Source organism: Carcharhinus amblyrhynchos, chromosome 15, assembly GCF_965287045.1.
Source record: "Carcharhinus amblyrhynchos chromosome 15, sCarAmb.v2.hapA, whole genome shotgun sequence".
Classification (NCBI taxonomy): Eukaryota; Metazoa; Chordata; class Chondrichthyes; order Carcharhiniformes; family Carcharhinidae; genus Carcharhinus; species Carcharhinus amblyrhynchos.
This window is the reverse complement of record NC_137338.1, coordinates 40,089,887-40,107,048: the sequence shown is the minus strand read 5'-3', so window position 1 is coordinate 40,107,048 and position 17,162 is coordinate 40,089,887. Positions and strand designations below refer to the sequence as shown.

Below are 17,162 nucleotides of genomic sequence, written 5' to 3'. Positions count from 1 at the left end.
ACACCATTTCAGAATTTTCCACGACTGAAATGGAAATGAAGTTGCAAAATAACCCAATTATAACAGAATTTAGCAGGGCAAAAAGTTAAAGCAGTAGTGTGAAATTTTGATACTTAATTACTTGTCACCTTGCAGTAGTTATTTATCTTCCTCCGTGATATTTTAGAAAGAGACATGAACTTTCCCATTCAATACAAATTAAAACGTGTTCCAACAAATGAAAATGAATCCTTGGGCAAAATGAATCCTTGATAGTTAGCAAGTGAATAATGAATTCCCACAGCTTCCAATTTGATGCTATCTGCCAATAGCACACTATAAATTACTCATTAACCTTCAATGATGATAGGGGGAATTATGAATCTATCCTTATGCATAGGTGGAGTTAACAACTCCAGATAACAAGTTTCCAAGCAAAAGATTTAATTAGAGACACTATACAGTGTTAAATGATTACTGGCTATAAAGTTCTTTCATGTCTATATTAAATCCTACTCTTATTTAAAGAAACAGCACAGCCCAAGACACTAGAATGTTTGTTAGTCAACCAAGTAATGTGATTTAATGCATTTATTATTTTACTTTAAAGCCTCTCTTCCTGACAGTTAATCCTGGTCAAACATGTTAACCTTTAGAAGTGCACTCCCTTCGGCTCATGCAGGGAATCTAAAGTATAATAATATATTGCCATTAGTGCTATATTGATATTGAAGACCAAAGTAAAGCAAATATTTTTTCAAGTCATTGATAATACCATATTACATGTTACAACTGTTTGCATCAAAGCATCATTGGGACACCAAGATGAACACTAAGATTTAATGAGAGACAATAATGTGTTCCCAGGTAAAGACAAGATGTGTGTGCGTGTATTTTTTTGGCACACTGTTATAGAGAGAACACTAAAGCCATAGAGACTAAAAAATTAGATTCAGTAAAATGAAATTGGGAGTAATTCCACTGGAGCGAGGAGGAGAGATTTAAAGATTTTGATAAAGTGAAAGATTTTATTTTGGAGAAACCAAGAAGTCATCTCAAAATTGCAACTTATTGAGGAGACAAGTCAGAAGAAAGTTCTTTGCAAAGTGAGTTGTTGGAAGATGAGGAAATCATTAAGGCAGAAAATCAGACAAACGTGGGAAATGATACGGGACTATGGGTAAAAGAAGGTTTATGGGATTAATTTAGAATTACGCTGGCACAGCTACAATGGATCAAGTGGTCTAGTTTTGTGCTGCAAAACACCTGTTCCTTTTTATTCATTCATGGGACATGGGCATTGCTGGCTGACCAGCATTTATTGCCCATCCCTAGTTGTCCTTGTTCAGAAGGCAGTTGACAGTCAACCACATTACCATGGCTCTGGAGTCACATGTAGACCAGCTGAGGTGAGGACAGCAGATTTCTTTCCCTAAAGAACATTAGTTAACCAAATGGGTTTTTCCAACAATTGTTTCACAGTTATCAATAAATTCTTAATTCTAGATATTTTTAAATTCTTAATTCCAGATATTTTTTATCTGCTGTGGTGGGATTTGAAGTTGGGTCTCCAGATTATTAGCTGAATTTCTAGATTAATAGGCTAGTGATAATACCACTAGGCCATCCCCTGTTACTGTTGGTGAGATCATCAGTGCAGCTGGTGGAAAGGCTTCTAATTTGTTTTACTCTTTATACAAAAAGCAGCGTTTTCATTTAAAACTTATGTTAACTGGAGGCGTTTAATTTGCCTGCTGAGTGCTCTATTTAGTCCTTGTCTATCACCCCAGGCTTTGAAGTGTTGAGTAAAATGGACAATTGTGATATTAGTTGGAGACACAACCTCCAGTGAGGGGCAGGAGAGGAAGACGGGCAGATTGCGAGATCCAGGATGTACTGGTGGTACATTAAGGGGCCAGAGCTGTGCCAGTCCCCCAAAGTAATCATACATCCTCAGTGGAGGCATAGATGGTCTTATGCAGCCCCTGGAGCATACCGGAAGAGATTGGTCCGGATGAACCTTTGTCAGAGCTGAAGAGAAGAAAAATCAAACAGTGGGGAGGGGGAGGATATCACATGTTCATGTGTCATTTTTCCTGATGAAGAATTTCCAGCATTTTAGGCTTTTGTTCCTGCATTGAAGGGGGATATTGATACCAAACACTTCTTTAAAAAACTTACTGAACAGTAAATGCAAGTTAAGTTCAGTAATAAAAATGGATTAATTCATAGGGTTGCAAATGATGAGATGCAGGGAGAACAAAAGGAAAAGGATGATAATGGATGAAAATCCATACGGATCAAGGAAGGGACAGGAGGGCATAAATTGATAACAAGTGTGTTCAACTCTACAAATTAAAATTTAACGCGTGGGCTAAAATTGATTGAACTCCCCTAGTCAATTACTTCCTGAATGCTTTACTCACTCCTGATATTAGAAAATCTAGTTTTAATTTCACCATATTGTAAGCATTATGTTATACACACTATACATTATATTGCATCTATGAATAGCAATATTTACCAGAAATAGTCAACATATCCCAACTGTTTTTGATATTATGTATGAATTTCTATGAAGAGGAGGAGATGACCTAGTGTTATGATCACTGGACTATTAATCCAGAAACTCAGATAATGTTCTGGGGACCCGACTTCGAATCCTGCCATGGCAGATGGTGGAATTTGAATTCAATTAAAAAGAAACAGAAATTAAAACTTACAGATAATCATGAAACCATTGTCGAAAAAACCCATCTGGTTCACTAATGTCCTTTAGGGAAGGAAATCTGCCATTCTCACTTGGTCTGGCCTATACGTGACTCCAGACACACAGCAATGTGGTTGACTCTCAACTGCTCTTGGGCAGCTAGGGTTGGACAATAAATGCTGGCCAGCCAGTGACATCCACGTTCCATGAATGAACAAAAAGCTTAAAATTTCTCATTTCCATAATGCAAACTAAATGAAGAACTATTATTTACAGCGCCGACATAAGACACCAACCGTATTTTATCGTAGAATTTTAAAGGTTAACCTAACAATGGCCCAAACTTTCTGGCTCCGCTGCGGTGAGCTCCCCCTCGGTAAATGCGACAAACCATTCAAACAACCACTGACTTCAGCGGAGCCAAAAGATCCCACCAGCAGGAGGGGCTAGAAAATTCCAGCCAGTGGTTCTGAGTCAGAGGGTCATATTTTCTAGCCCTGCCCACCCCTGGGATCTTCGCATCCCGCTGAAAGTCAATGGTCTTTTGACCAGCCCTTCGCCCATGGTGGATCCTTCAATGACAGGGTTGGAATATCCCAGCACTACCTCTGCATGACATTTCCTCTCATGTCAAAAATACCAATTACTTTGTCAAAATGCCATCGGCTGTGTCTTTTCCTTCAGGAGTGTCCCAGTTCACCCGTACCGTCAGCTTCTCAGGTTCAGCTGTCTTCTCCTTGAAGCTGGGACACCTTATTTTTGGTGGGTCTAAATCTATTAAAAAAATGGTAGAGATAAATTTAATTGATCTGGTGGCATCAACTATTCTCAATCTGGAGATACTGAAAATGTGCACTTGTGGCTTCAATAATATCAAACTATTATAACTCAAAGATCTTTTAAATTTAAAGTTTCAATTTAAGTCATCTTTGAACCTGTTCATTTGCAAGATTATATGCAATTAAACCAGATTTAGGCCAAACTTGCATTTTGGGCATTTGTATTTGTAACTTGTTTCAATAAACTGGCAAGTTGATCCAACTGGTTCATCCTGGGATTTATACTCAACACAAGCTTCCTCCATTGCCTCTTCCCATCCTGTCCTTATCCCTTTTGCCCTCAAAGAATTCCTCAATCCTTCCCTTCCACGCATTGTTGACATCTGCTTCAAGCATTACAGCAACTACTCTTCGTATAAACCAATTAATTTAATTTGCATTCTTAAGTGTGATTTCTCTAAGATATTGTCTAAAAAAAGTGCGATGGATTTACAGAAATGATCATCCTGACCAGCTATACAAATACAGGATTTTATGCTTTTCAAACATCATGGCACCAATCAACCTTTCATTTTCTATCCCCTTTCCCACAGATTTTCCTACTTTGTTGTAACGTAACAAAGCCATTCACATTCCCATTTCGCATCAAGGTCGGAATTTTCCAGCCATTCACCACTGATCGCCTCTGTAAGCGAGGACAGAGAATTTGATGCTCAGCCAAATCTCTGGTCACTTCAGCAGGACAGGAGAACCCTGCCAGTGAGAATGGCCAGAAAATCCCACCCCAAATGCCCAAGTGCCCAGGGATGCGTAGGTTAGGGATTAGTGGGTATAATGTATGGGGATAGGACCTGGGTGGGGTTGTGTTCAGTGCAGACTCGATGGGCCGAAGGGCCTCTTTCTGCACTGTAGGGTTCTATGATTCTATGAAATCTTGGTTGCTACCAATGCAGATGGCTATTCCAAAGAAATGGAAACCCTTATTAAATACATTAAAATATGCACTCAATGTAAATTGTTTATCACCTTGGTAACTAAATAGTTTAAGAACCAACCTTTTGCTAAGTGTTGTCATGTGGATATAACATTACTGGGTACCAAAAAAATGCAATACACTACCTGGTAGTAAAGAAGCTAGTTACAGATTCCATACATGGTACATTACTAATTATTCTAAAAAGAATGCCTTCAAAATGGTTTATTCCTCAGTTAGACATTGTAAACTTAACAGAATGATGTTTGAACATTTGAAATAGTGCAAGACACAGAGCCTGGGGAAGAATGAGGCAATAGGACTAGCTTTGGATTACACAACAAAGTGCCTACATAAGCACAACAGCCCAAAATGAGGCCATAGATCTACAGTAGGATGCAACCACAAAGTGCTGAATCACACTGGAATTACCTCTTAACAACGTAATTGCTTCCATTTGTACTTCATACAGTGCATTGATGACAGCTCATCAAGTTGTGTATGTACACAACTGCACATCCGTATCAACATATTGCAGCAGCCCATAACCACTTCAGTTCAAAATATGATTTAGTGTTATCAGAAATTCTTCTGTTTCTGCTCCCTTCTTTAAAATCATATATAAATTGATGATTTGCATTATGTAGTTTATTTATGCACATGGAGCAAATCAAAATTTAGTTCATGATGATCAATAAGGAAAAAAATTGTTGAAGGAAACATGATCATGACACAGTAACAATTGGTCTCTCAGTCTGAGAGCTCAGGAACAATCATATAAGCTTGTTAACATTTCAAAAACATTTTTAACAGTTTGGGTATAATCTATCAATACGTAACCTCTCAGTTCTGGTATAATTCTAATAAATCTTTCTTAAACATTTTTATAAAATAGAAACCAAAACTGTTCCAGAACACCAAGGATGATTTAATTAAGATGCAACACAAATTTAACATAATCTACCTACTTTCAACTCTACTGTTCCAGATATGAACTCCAGTATTCGGTTTGCAATTGCTTTGCTATTTTCCTTGGTCTCCATTGCCAGAATTCTACTGCCCTTCCCGCCACAGAATCAGAGTAGGCGAAGGACAGACAATAGAAATGTCAGTTGACCTCGGGTGGGAGTTTCAGGTCTCACTCGAGCAAGGCCATAAAATCCTGTCCTATATTCCATCCACTGATCCTTCCATTCCTCTAACCCATTTTTTCCTTCATGTGATGTAGGCATCGCTGGAAAAGTCAGCAGTTACAGCCCTTTCCTAATTGCCCTGGAGAAGTTAGTGGTGTCCAGCCTTCTTGAAAGGCTGTATAAAGATACTAACTATGATCAGGAGAAGGCCCCTCAAGCCTGCTCTGCCATTCATTGAATATTCATAGAATTCCTGCAGTACAGAAGGAGACCACTCAGTCCATCGAGCCTGCACCAACAACAACCCCACCAAAGCCCTATCCCCGTAACCACACATATCTACCGTGCTAATTCCCCGACACTAATTTAGCACGGCTAATCAATCTAATCTACACATCTTTGGACTGTGAGAGGAAATTGGAGTACTCGGAGGAAACCCACATAGACACAGGGAGAACGTCTGTGTGAAGTTTGCTCAGTCGCCCAGGACAGGAACTGAGCCCAGTCCCTGGAGCTATGAGGCAACAGTGCTAACCACTTGCCACCACTGAATAAGATCATGCGTGGTCTGATTGTAATCTCAACTCCACATTCTTCTTTATTGCCAATAACTTTTCACCCCCTTGTTAATCAACAATCTATCTAGCTCTGCCTTAAAAATATTCAAAGACTCTGCTTCCATTGTCTTTTGAAGAAGAGAGTTCCAACACAGGGTTCGCTGAAAGACAAGGTTATCCAAAATTCTCCTTGTTCCTCATCACCAATGTGAGGAAGCCTGATTGCAAAGGAATGGTATTTATTGCGAAACACAAGATAAAGGCACTACAGCATGGCATAGATATACATGTCCCACAGTTCTGTAGGCCCTTCCTGGTGTCTGCCTTATAAAGGCCTCATGTGACGAGTTGCACCTGGGTAGGCCATTGCCTGTTACCAAGGGAACCTGTTTTCAACAAGCTCCACAGGGAGGTCAATTAGAGATTCCCCATGGGGGTGATCACATTATCCAAGCACTGAATGACGGAGTTGTCATTTTTTTAAAGAAGTTCCACATGCTATTGTGAATATAAAACACACTTTATTTAACAAATCGGTGCCAGTTGACTTAACCAGCCTTCCTCAAATGTTGGCCAGGTGCAGATCACAGTGGAAAGTATTAGTCTTTGTTATGTTCACAAAGTTTGTGGAGCGTTGGAGGAGCATGAATGATCCTCTTAGATACAGAGGCATCTTGTAGTCTGTTGTCAGCCCAGTCATCATGCCCCCTCCCCTAGGATAAAATGTCAAGTTCAGTTTGGCAGCAGAGCCAGGCGAAGTTCCATTTCTCTTACAAGCACGTGGAAGTCTGCTAGCAGCTCAGTACCTCACCCTTCCCACCTCATCCTAGGATCAGCCTGCTGCCTGTGAACACTGGATAAGCACTTGCAGCTCCCTGCAATACTGCTACTAGGTCCAGCCCTTAAAGCAGCTTACTCGGAGGGGAGGCTCAAGGTGGACATTGTGACTAGTCCTTCTTAGCCCACCCACAAGAACTCATCATAAAATTTTACTTTATCAGCAGTTCTCTCAAAGATACATCCTCTTCTCAGCTCATGAAAGACTGTTCTTTTTTTCCCCCTGATTAATTCAACATTATTCAACTGTCACCAATTCATTTTATCTTTCTTGGTACAATCTCAACAAAAAATAATAGAATTTCCTCTCAAATACTAAACAATTTTCAAAAACAAGTGAATTCAGAAAATTGTCCCAGATAAACTATGTCTACACTGCCACCATATGGTAATCATGTGTGGTTGCACTGGGCTTTCTTTGCCACAATGGATGGCAATTGTATTTCTGCGAAGGCACAGCCAGCTCTCCCAATTTTTTCTAATAGATATTGTCTCTAGTTTTCCACATGACCGAACAACCAAACTGCATATCACCTATAGTCCCAGAGTGTATCATCTTCTGCTTAATATCCAGTTAAAGAGCAGCCTAACCCAGGGATTGTAATAGAGAAGCCTTTTCAAAAAGGTACACAAGTATTACTGTACTGCCATATAAATTATTTTCTCTTTATGGACAACAAACTGGAAAAGGGCTGTTTCAAAATCAAAACACAAACTTTGAACAAAAAGTTGAAGTTGACAGTTCACAGCCTTGACATTCTATTTGACCCAAGGCTAAGCTGCCAATTTCATATCCTCATCATCATAAAGACTACATACTTATACCTTAAACATTGCCCTCCTCCATGCTTTTATCACCTCTAGACTTGACTATTTAATGCTCTACTCGCCAACCTTACATTTTCCATGAACCTCCGCTCACCCAAACCTTTGCTGCCCATATCCTAAGTCCCACCCACCCCTCTCTCTATGAACATAAGAACATAAGAAATAGGAGCAGGAGTAGGCCATCTGGCCCTTCGAGCCTGCCCCGCCATTCAATAAGATCATGGCTGATCTGTCGTGGCTCAGTTCCACTTTCCCGCCCTCTCCCCATAACCCTTAATCCCCTCTCTTATCAAAAACCCATCAACCCGCTTCTTAAAAATATTTAGCGAGGCAGCTTCCACCACTTCAACGGGCAGAGAATTCCAGATATTCACCACCCTTTGAGTGAAGAAGTTCCTCCTCAACTCCGTTCTAAACCTCCCCCCCTTTATCTTGAGGCTGTGCCCCCTAGTCCTACTGTCTTTTTTGAGCGGGAAGAGTCTCTCCACCTCTATCCTATCCATCCCATTCATCATCTTATACGTCTCAATGAGATCTCCCCTCATTCTTCTAAACTCTAACGAGTACAAGCCTAGTTTATTCAGCCTCTCCTCATAGCTCAATCCCCTCAACTCCGGTATCAGCCTAGTAAACCTCCTCTGCACTCCCTCCAGGGCCAAAATATCCTTGCGCAGGTGCGGCGCCCAAAACTGCACACAGTACTCCAGCTGCGGCCTCACCAATGCCCTATACAGCTGCAGCAAGACCTCCCTACTTTTATATTCAATCCCCCTTGCTATGAAGGCCAGCATCCCATTCGCCTTCCTGACCACCTGCTGCACCTGCAGGCTGGGTTTTTGCGACTCATGCACAAGGACCCCGAGGTCCCTCTGCACCGTCGCCTGCTGCAGTTTTTCGCCACGAAAGTAATAGTCCTTCCTACCATTCTTCCTACCAAAGTGGACCACCTCACACTTGCCAACATTAAATTCCATTTGCCATTTCCTGGCCCATTCGCCCAGCCTATCTAGATCCTTCTGCAGACTCTCCCCACCCTCCGCACAATTTGCCTTTCCCCCAATCTTAGTGTCATCAGCAAATTTCGACACCCTACACTCGGTTCCCTCCTCCAGATCAGTGACCTACACTGACTCCCAACATTCCCCTATTTAAAATTCTCAGCCTTGTGTTCAATTTCCTTCGTGGCTTTAGCCCTCAAGAAGTCTCCATAAAGTCTCCATAAAGCCTACATTCCTGGTCTTCTGTGCATCATACAGCCCCTTCACCACAGAATTGGCAGCCATGCCACAAACCATTTGGGTCCTAAATTTCTGAATTCCCTCCATAAGGGACCAATTTTAACTCTCGTGTTAAACGAATGGATTCTGAGAGAGTTAAAATTGGGTTCTAAATCTTAACAGTACTTCAACATTCTCACTATGTTTAATACCTGCCTTAAAATCTACTTTTTAACTAAGCTTTTCATCACTGGCACTATATTGTCTTCCTGGTTCAGTATCAACTTTTGTCTTATTACACAGCTGTGGAACACCTTGGGATCTTCATCGATATTAAAGTTGAAATAAAACTCAAGATGTCTACCGCCTCAATTGGTTCACCTTCTAATTTCTTACAAAAATATTTTCTTCCAAATGATCATTCATCGTCATTTATTTTCATAAGTCTGAGTATTTTCTGAAAGGCTTTCTTCTTTCCTCCTTTCTCTCTTTTGTCCAGAATAGTTTCACAAATAGTTTTTATTTGAGAACAATACATCTCAAAAACTGGTGGGTGGATTTCAACGAAACTTGCTGCGCAGATAGGATATTTCCCCCAGAAGAACTGAGACTTTAAGTGAAGATGCAGGTCCGTATACTGGAATATTTCAAAAGGAAGCAGTAACCTTGGGAGAGAGAGTGACTTGACTTTTTTTTTGATGCCCCCTTTCTGGTGCTATGGGGGAATTTGTTGCAGCTTTCAAAAATATGAGCAGAGTTTTCAAAGCAGTTTGTTGAATATAGTTAGCCTGAAACCTCCTCAGTGAGATGGAAGCTTCTCAATAAAAAGATTTTTTTTTTAAGCTTTGCAGTTATCAAGCAGGGAGTAAAAAGCCTCAGGGAAGAGTTGTGTAATTGCAACAGCATTGAGTTAACACAGCTATGTGTTTTACTGAGTTCTTATTATTTGTTCCTCATGTTTTAACCTCTTCAAATCAGATTTTCTGCCAGGAAATGAACTGTCAAGGCAAAAGTGCAATGTTCCAGGAATAAGTCACTGAATCACAGAATTGCTATAGCACAGGTGGTCATTTGGTCTTTAGTATCTGTGTAGGCATTTTATAGAAGCAGTTAACGATCGGAAAGCTGGACATTTGGTTTCAATCTTAAATGACGAAACTGTTTTCCTGGCAACTGGAGGCGAGGGTGAAAGGGGGCAAGGAGGAGGAGCAGTTTCAAGAACATACTTTGCAGTGGAGAAAAGTAGCCAGATTTATCTTTGCCTGTGACAAGCTTTGGCAGAAGAGAGCAGGACCAGATGCAAATTGACAATGAATGGCCAGTTATCCACCATAAATGTTTAAGTCTACATCCAACAGACTTAAAAGAATGAAGATAAGGGCAATACCAGGAAAATCAAGCAAGGTGCAAGAGTATAATGCTTTTAATAGGTCCTAACTGAAGAGGTGCTTAAGCAGATTGGCAGCTGCAGAAATGTTGTGGTTTAAGACAGCTGAAGGCTGGACAGTTGCAAATTAAAATCATTGTGAGTGACTGATGGGAGAGTATTTCCAAGGGTGAAAAAGAAGGATGTGGTGTTAGGAGAAGCCAAGGGAGGATAGCGGGTGGAGGGGGAATACAAGTGATCAAACAGACTTATCTGTGGCACAGTTTGAGTAGTCAGCCCTCAACAAGTGGTACATGAGCAGGTGACCTAGAATATGTTTAAACACAGGGAGATGTTAAGGCAGGATAAGAGAGCAATAAATATAGGGCATGATAAGTTGAGACAGAGAATGAGATCACAAAAGATGAGAAGTCTTACAATGCAGAGGCTAAGTAAGGAAATATTGATGATAGCCCTGAGAAATTGACATTGGGGATTAGAAAACGAGAATTTTAAAAGGAGAGTAAAGCAAAATGGAACAAAATAATATGTTTACATGGGAAATCATTATAAATAACTGCAATGGAAATTTGAATACTAGATGATGACAGAAGTGACAAAATGTCAACAGGAAGTTAAATTTGTTCTAAGGATGTGCACATATACACAAGATTTGTAATGTAATAGTTTTCACTTTTTAAATTAGGCAATTTAAATTGTATTTCTAACATTCACACAGTTTTATACTGGTTAAACAGCAGATTAGCCTACTTTAAAGTGTTTTATGAACAAGACTTACCAAGGCAAGATGGTTCCTTTCCACTCCACCTTTTATTGTGCATGCAAATCACATTTTTCTGTCCCTTGACTCGGTATCCGGGTGTACAGTAAAACTCGCACCTTGAGTTAAAATATGCTCCATCTGAGCACTTTGCACCTCCATGAAGTGGCAATGAAAACTTAGGGCATCGTATTTCTAGAGCAGAAAAATAACTGTAATTAGTTGAACAAACTAAGCTGATATCTTTTTCCCTCTCCTCTCCTGAAGGCAAATTCGTTCCAGAGTATAGTTCACTCAGCGCCAGCAATCTTTCAGTATCTCACCCGAGGAGTTTATTTTGTGTGTGTCCACAGACCCTCCTAATTCATGTCCAAACATGTACACTTTCCCATTGAAATTGCTTTATTTCACCTTTCACCTTCCTGGTCCAAATGTAAAGAAAACAATTACAGCACTAATTTCCAATATCTACATAACAAAAGCAAAACACTGCAGATGCTGGATATCTGAAATAAAAAAAACAGATAACGCTGGAAAGAGTTACCACGTCTGGCAGCATCCGTGGAGGGAGAAATGGAGTTAACATTTCAAAATACATATGACTTTTCCTCAGACTCAAGACATTATCTCTGTTTCTCTCTCGTAAGATGCTGCCAATTCTGCTGAGATTTTCCAGCATTTTCTGTTCTTATTTCCAATATCTGTGTTTTCTAATTCTTTCATTTACAGAACGTGGGTATCAATGGCTGGGATTTTATTTCCATTCATTTCTTTAGTTGTTGTGTAAACTTTTACAGAAAATGATTTAATTCATTTTATTTCAACATTTTGGTGTTTCAGACTTGTTGAGGTGCAGAATTTCAAATTGTATCATCTCAAACCTCTCCAAAGTTTTAACGTAAGAATTTATTATGGTATTAAATAAGTCACTGAATGAATCAGAAAGAAATACAAAGAAAGTAATCTGATGTTTTGTAAGTGAGAAGTATTGTGTCTTGGGTGCTATGCAGACAAAGCATACCATTTATAAAGGAGGAAAGGAGAGAGCACAGAATGTAGTCTTCAGTCATAGCTAGGGTGTAGAGAAAGATTATCTTAGTGTGAGGCAGGTCCATTCAAAAGTCTGATGGCAGCAGGGAAGAAGCTGTTCTTGAGTCGGTTGGTATGTGTCCTCAGATTTTCAAGTCTGGATGACCCCTCATCAGAGCTCAAGGCAAAGCACAGCTCCTACAAAGGCTCATCCTGATTCAAAATGTTGGCTCTATTCTCACCCCACAGATGCTGTCAGACCTGCTGAGATTTTCCAGCATTTGTTTTTGCTTCAGATTCCAGCATTCGTTATATTTTGCCTTTCTCATAGTAATAAACAGGATGCACTATACTACTGGTTTCAGTTATTCACCTACTCTGTGCATTATACCACGTCAATAAACCTTGTAAATTTCACCATCACTCATTCCAAACAAACTGATATTACCCACCTCTGCAAGCAACTGTTTGTGACCAGCGTTTGTTGGAAAGGCAATGGACACGGCTAGCTCCATGAATTTCATATCCTTTTCGGCAAGAAATATCACATGCTGTTCCCTGTACATTTTTGTAATATCCACCGTGTGGTGTTCTGCAATGGACATAACCATTTTTGATCTTTAGAGGAGCGCACCAGGGAATATCTGTAAACAGCAATAATAGTAAATGTACCACTAACATCTTGTATTGCTCAAATCTACCCTCGATACTTACTACTCCAGACAGCTTGCCATGTTTAATCCTGCCCATTTCACTGTGGAAAGACAGACATTGTTAGCAATTCCCAAATCCCACTGCTAAACAAAATATATTCTGTCGTTAATGTCTGTAATTAAATGATAATCAGTTCAAGCAGTCATTTGGTAGCACAGAACTACTGCTGCAAAAAGACACACTTTGTTGAAGTTTTCCATCTTGCACTCATCTGGACCAATGCAAGGAGAACAACAATTTATACTTCATGAGAAGAGAGTGCTGATTGGTAGGCAACTGAAGTCCGATTGATAGAGATGTTGCCATGGAGAACATAAGAACATAAGAAATAGGAGCAGGAGTAGGCCATCTAGCCCTTCGAGCCTGCCCCGCCATTCAATAAGATCATGGCTGATCTGTCGTGGCTCAGTTCCACTTTCCCGCCCTCTCCCCATAACCCTTAATCCCCTCTCTTATCAAGAACCCATCAACCCGCTTCTTAAAAATATTTAGCGAGGCAGCCTCCACCACTTCAACGGGCAGAGAATTCCAGAGATTCACCACCCTTTGAGTGAAGAAGTTCCTCCTCAACTCCGTTCTAAACCACCTCCCCTTTATCTTGAGGCTGTGCCCCCTAGTCCTACTGTCTTTTTTGAGCGGGAAGAGTCTCTCCACCTCTATCCTATCCATCCCATTCATCATCTTATACGTCTCAATGAGATCTCCCCTCATTCTTCTAAACTCTAACGAGTACAAGCCTAGTTTATTCAGCCTCTCCTCATAGCTCAATCCCCTCAACTCCGGTATCAGCCTAGTAAACCTCCTCTGCACTCCCTCCAGGGCCAAAATATCCTTGCGCAGGTGCGGCGCCCAAAACTGCACACAGTACTCCAGCTGCGGCCTCACCAATGCCCTATACAGCTGCAGCAAGACCTCCCTACTTTTATATTCAATCCCCCTCGCTATGAAGGCCAGCATCCCATTCGCCTTCCTGACCACCTGCTGCACCTGCAAGCTGGGTTTTTGCGACTCATGCACAAGGACCCCGAGGTCCCTCTGCACCGTCGCCTGCTGCAGTGCAGTGCGTCGCCTGCAGAACGTGCTAGTTAACTAATGTCTTAGTTTAAACCATGAGCTCTGGCACCACTCAACCCTTAAACTTTGCATATTTCACACATACACAGCTCATACTTACCTAAAGCAGAAGTGAGAACACCACATTATATCCCTGGGAAATCTCTGGTTAAACTTTGGTGACAAAATGCCGAGAAATATTAAGAAATCATTGAAAAAGGAGAGCAGTCAGAAATAACTGGGGTGGAGCCAACCCCTCAATATGGTGACTTAGTGAACAAACATGCTCTCCATCTAACATTCTCGGAGGCATTACAATGATGACGGCTAATATTATTGAAGTCATTGATGAGAAACTTGGTCTTTAGTACAAAATACCAGAGTTCAAACTAAAGAACTGCAGAATACTGGCAAAAAGCATGAAGAAGCATAGGAGAAAATTGTTGCAGTCAAAAATGCAACTTCCTTAGTTCAGACCCGCTTACAATCCTTGGAAAAGCAGCCTCATGTATGTCAGAATTCCTTGATGAGCTAAAGAATTGAGGCCCGAGGAAAAATTTCTAGATTGTTGGTTCGCCAGAGGGATCTGAGGGTAAGCTCCCGGTTAAATATTTTGAGAGCTGGTTATAACATTTCCTTAATTTAGAAACAAAAAGCTGGAAGCATCAAGTTGGAAAGGGCACATCATATCCTGACTCTGAAGCTTAGAGACAAACAATGACACTGACCCGTAATTATATATCTTCACAACTTCAAGTATCTCCAAACAGTACTGGAGGCAGCAAGACTTAATGGGGCCTTACTCTACATTGGAACAAGGGTCTCTTTGTTTCAAAATTTCACAACAGCAATGCCAGTGCTTCAATGAAGTTAAAAGATGACTGAAAGTCATTGGAGACCAAATACTCTACTGTATCCTGCTATACTGAGGGTGACGTTTATAAGGACGTTTGATAATCCAGCTAAAGCCATGGCTTTTGTGAACTCCATGGAAGACAATAATTTGTAACAGACTGCAGTTCACTGTAAAATCTGTACTCTGTCATTGTCACTATAACTCCTTCCTGATTCTGTGATGGTATTTATCATTCTGACAGGGGTGATCTAGTAATTGAACACTACAGTGAGCTTCTATCCTTAAGATTGGCAGGGACTTCCATTTATCCTTAATGGAAAACATTCCTAAGCCTGCTCTTCTGGTTAAGGATTTTGCTGTGCAGATTGTATAACACAAGGGCTGCTTTATTTGCATCTGTACGCTTTTAACAGCGGTACATGTTTTATGGCCTTCTTTGCTCCAATCATGATAAGCATCAGTAACACCAACGCTGGGAGTTGGATGAGTGGCTCAAGTCTTAATAGGAGGGGTTTAATGCAGAAAGGGCAGTCTCATTGAGACGTATAAGATAAGATGATGAATGGGATGGATAGGATAGAGGTGGAGAGACTCTTCCCGCTCAGAAAGGACAGTAGGACTAGGGGGCACTGCCTCAAGATAAAGGCGGGGGCGGTTTAGAACGGAGTTGAGGAAGAACTTCTTCACTCAAAGGGTGGTGAATCTCTGGAATTCTCTGCCCGTTGAAGTGGTGGAGGCTGCCTCGCTAAATATTTTTAAGACGTGGGTTGATGGGTTTTTGATAAGAGAGGGGATTAAAGGTTATGGGGAGAGGGCGGGAATGTGGAACTGAGCCACGACAGATCAGCCATGATCTTATTGAATGGCGGGGCAGGCTCAAAGGGCTAGTTGGCCTACTCCTGCTCCTATTTCTTATGTTCTTATGTTTGTCTGCCCTGTTTGTGGCATATCTTCTCTCCTCTTTATTGATGAGAAAGTTTCCTTGGTGTAATTAGAGAAGGTTTGAGGGTATGGCAGTACAGGACTTCACATCGGGTGAAGAAAACCCCCTTAGAGATAATGGTTTCACTCTTCTATTCGTTCCTGCAAGGGTGCAGGTAAGTCTCACATTCTAGAAAAAGACTTTATAATGTGTCACAGGTGCTTTGGTATAGCTGAAGATGAGGGAAGCAAGTTTTGATGCATGCCTTAACAGGGCAGGGAAATCTTTGGCGGTTAAGCCATTTGCTTTGTGTCAATATCTTATACTCGCTTTGGCTGAACAAGCAGAGGCAGGAGCTACTTTGAAACATTGCTCCTGGAACGTATGGGGGATGCATCAAACTATTAAAAAGAAAAAAGATTTTGTCTTTCCTTAAAAAGGAGGAATTTGACAAAGCTTTGCTGCAGGAAACTCACCCAGCAGCACTTGAACTTGAAGTGTGATTGGGTGGGGAAGGTGACCTTCGAGTCATTCTCAAAGTAGTCGAGGGATTGCAATTTTAGCTAATAAGAATATGTACTTTAGAGTGGAGAACTGTGTGAAAGATAAGGGGGAAGTATTTCCATACTAAATGTCTATTGTCCCACTAAATTATTCTCCTGATTTTGTTACTAAAATCTTTATGGATTTTGCTGAATTAGCAAATTCCTTCATAGGTGGGGACTTCAACTGTCATTTTAATCCTTTGAGGGATAAAATTCCCATAACTACGAATCCACCCACTCATCAGGCGAAGGCATTTGCATTGGTATCTTAGAAACCCTACCCTATAGAAACCCTGCAAGGAAGTGGGGTATGCAAGGTATGCATCCTTGGTATGCAAGGCACGCAATCTTAGTACGCAAGGGAGTGGGGTACTTGGATGTTTAGAGGACACTGCTGCCTAAAGATACTTTGGAAGGATTTTATGGCCTCACTTGGGCGAGATCAAAAATTCCCACCCGAGTTCAACGGAGATTTCCGTTGTCGGACCCTTGCTTGTGCCGATTCTCTGGTGGGCAAGGTGGTAGAGTTCGGCCAAAGAGTTCACCTTCTCTTCCGCTCCCCACCAATGTAATACTAGAATTGATTATTTTTTAAACCTAAAACAACATTACACTCAGTGGTCTCCTGCTCCATAAGTAGTATTGTGATCTCAGATCATAGTCCTGTCATCCTGGAATTTTTATTCAAGGGAAATTATTTTTGGCCTAGATCTTGGAGATTTAATTTTTTTTTCATTCATTCATGGGACATGGGTTTCATTGACTTGCCAGTACTTACTGTCCATCCCTAGTTGCCTTGGAGGACAGTTGGGAGTCAACCACACTGCTGTGGATCTGGAGCCACATGTAGGCCAGACCAGATAAGGACAACAGATTTCCTTCC

At 40.9% G+C, this 17,162-nt stretch overlaps 1 protein-coding gene across 2 annotated transcripts in view; it reads right to left on the bottom strand.

Moving 5' to 3' along the window:
• The window catches only part of srpx (sushi-repeat containing protein X-linked), a 74,380-nt gene that overhangs the window by 27,064 nt on the left and 30,154 nt on the right, over positions 1-17,162 (bottom strand). For both annotated transcript variants that reach the window (XR_013888676.1, XM_080203868.1), the window contains exons 3-5: positions 12,642-12,833; positions 11,179-11,355; positions 3,337-3,463 (exon numbers count right to left, since the gene is read on the bottom strand). Coding sequence is in view for 1 of the 2 variants with exons in the window: in XM_080203868.1 (XP_080059994.1) it covers positions 3,337-3,463; positions 11,179-11,355; positions 12,642-12,833 (496 nt within the window). In the remaining variant the exon portion in view is untranslated. The remainder of the gene's footprint in view (positions 1-3,336; positions 3,464-11,178; positions 11,356-12,641; positions 12,834-17,162) is intronic.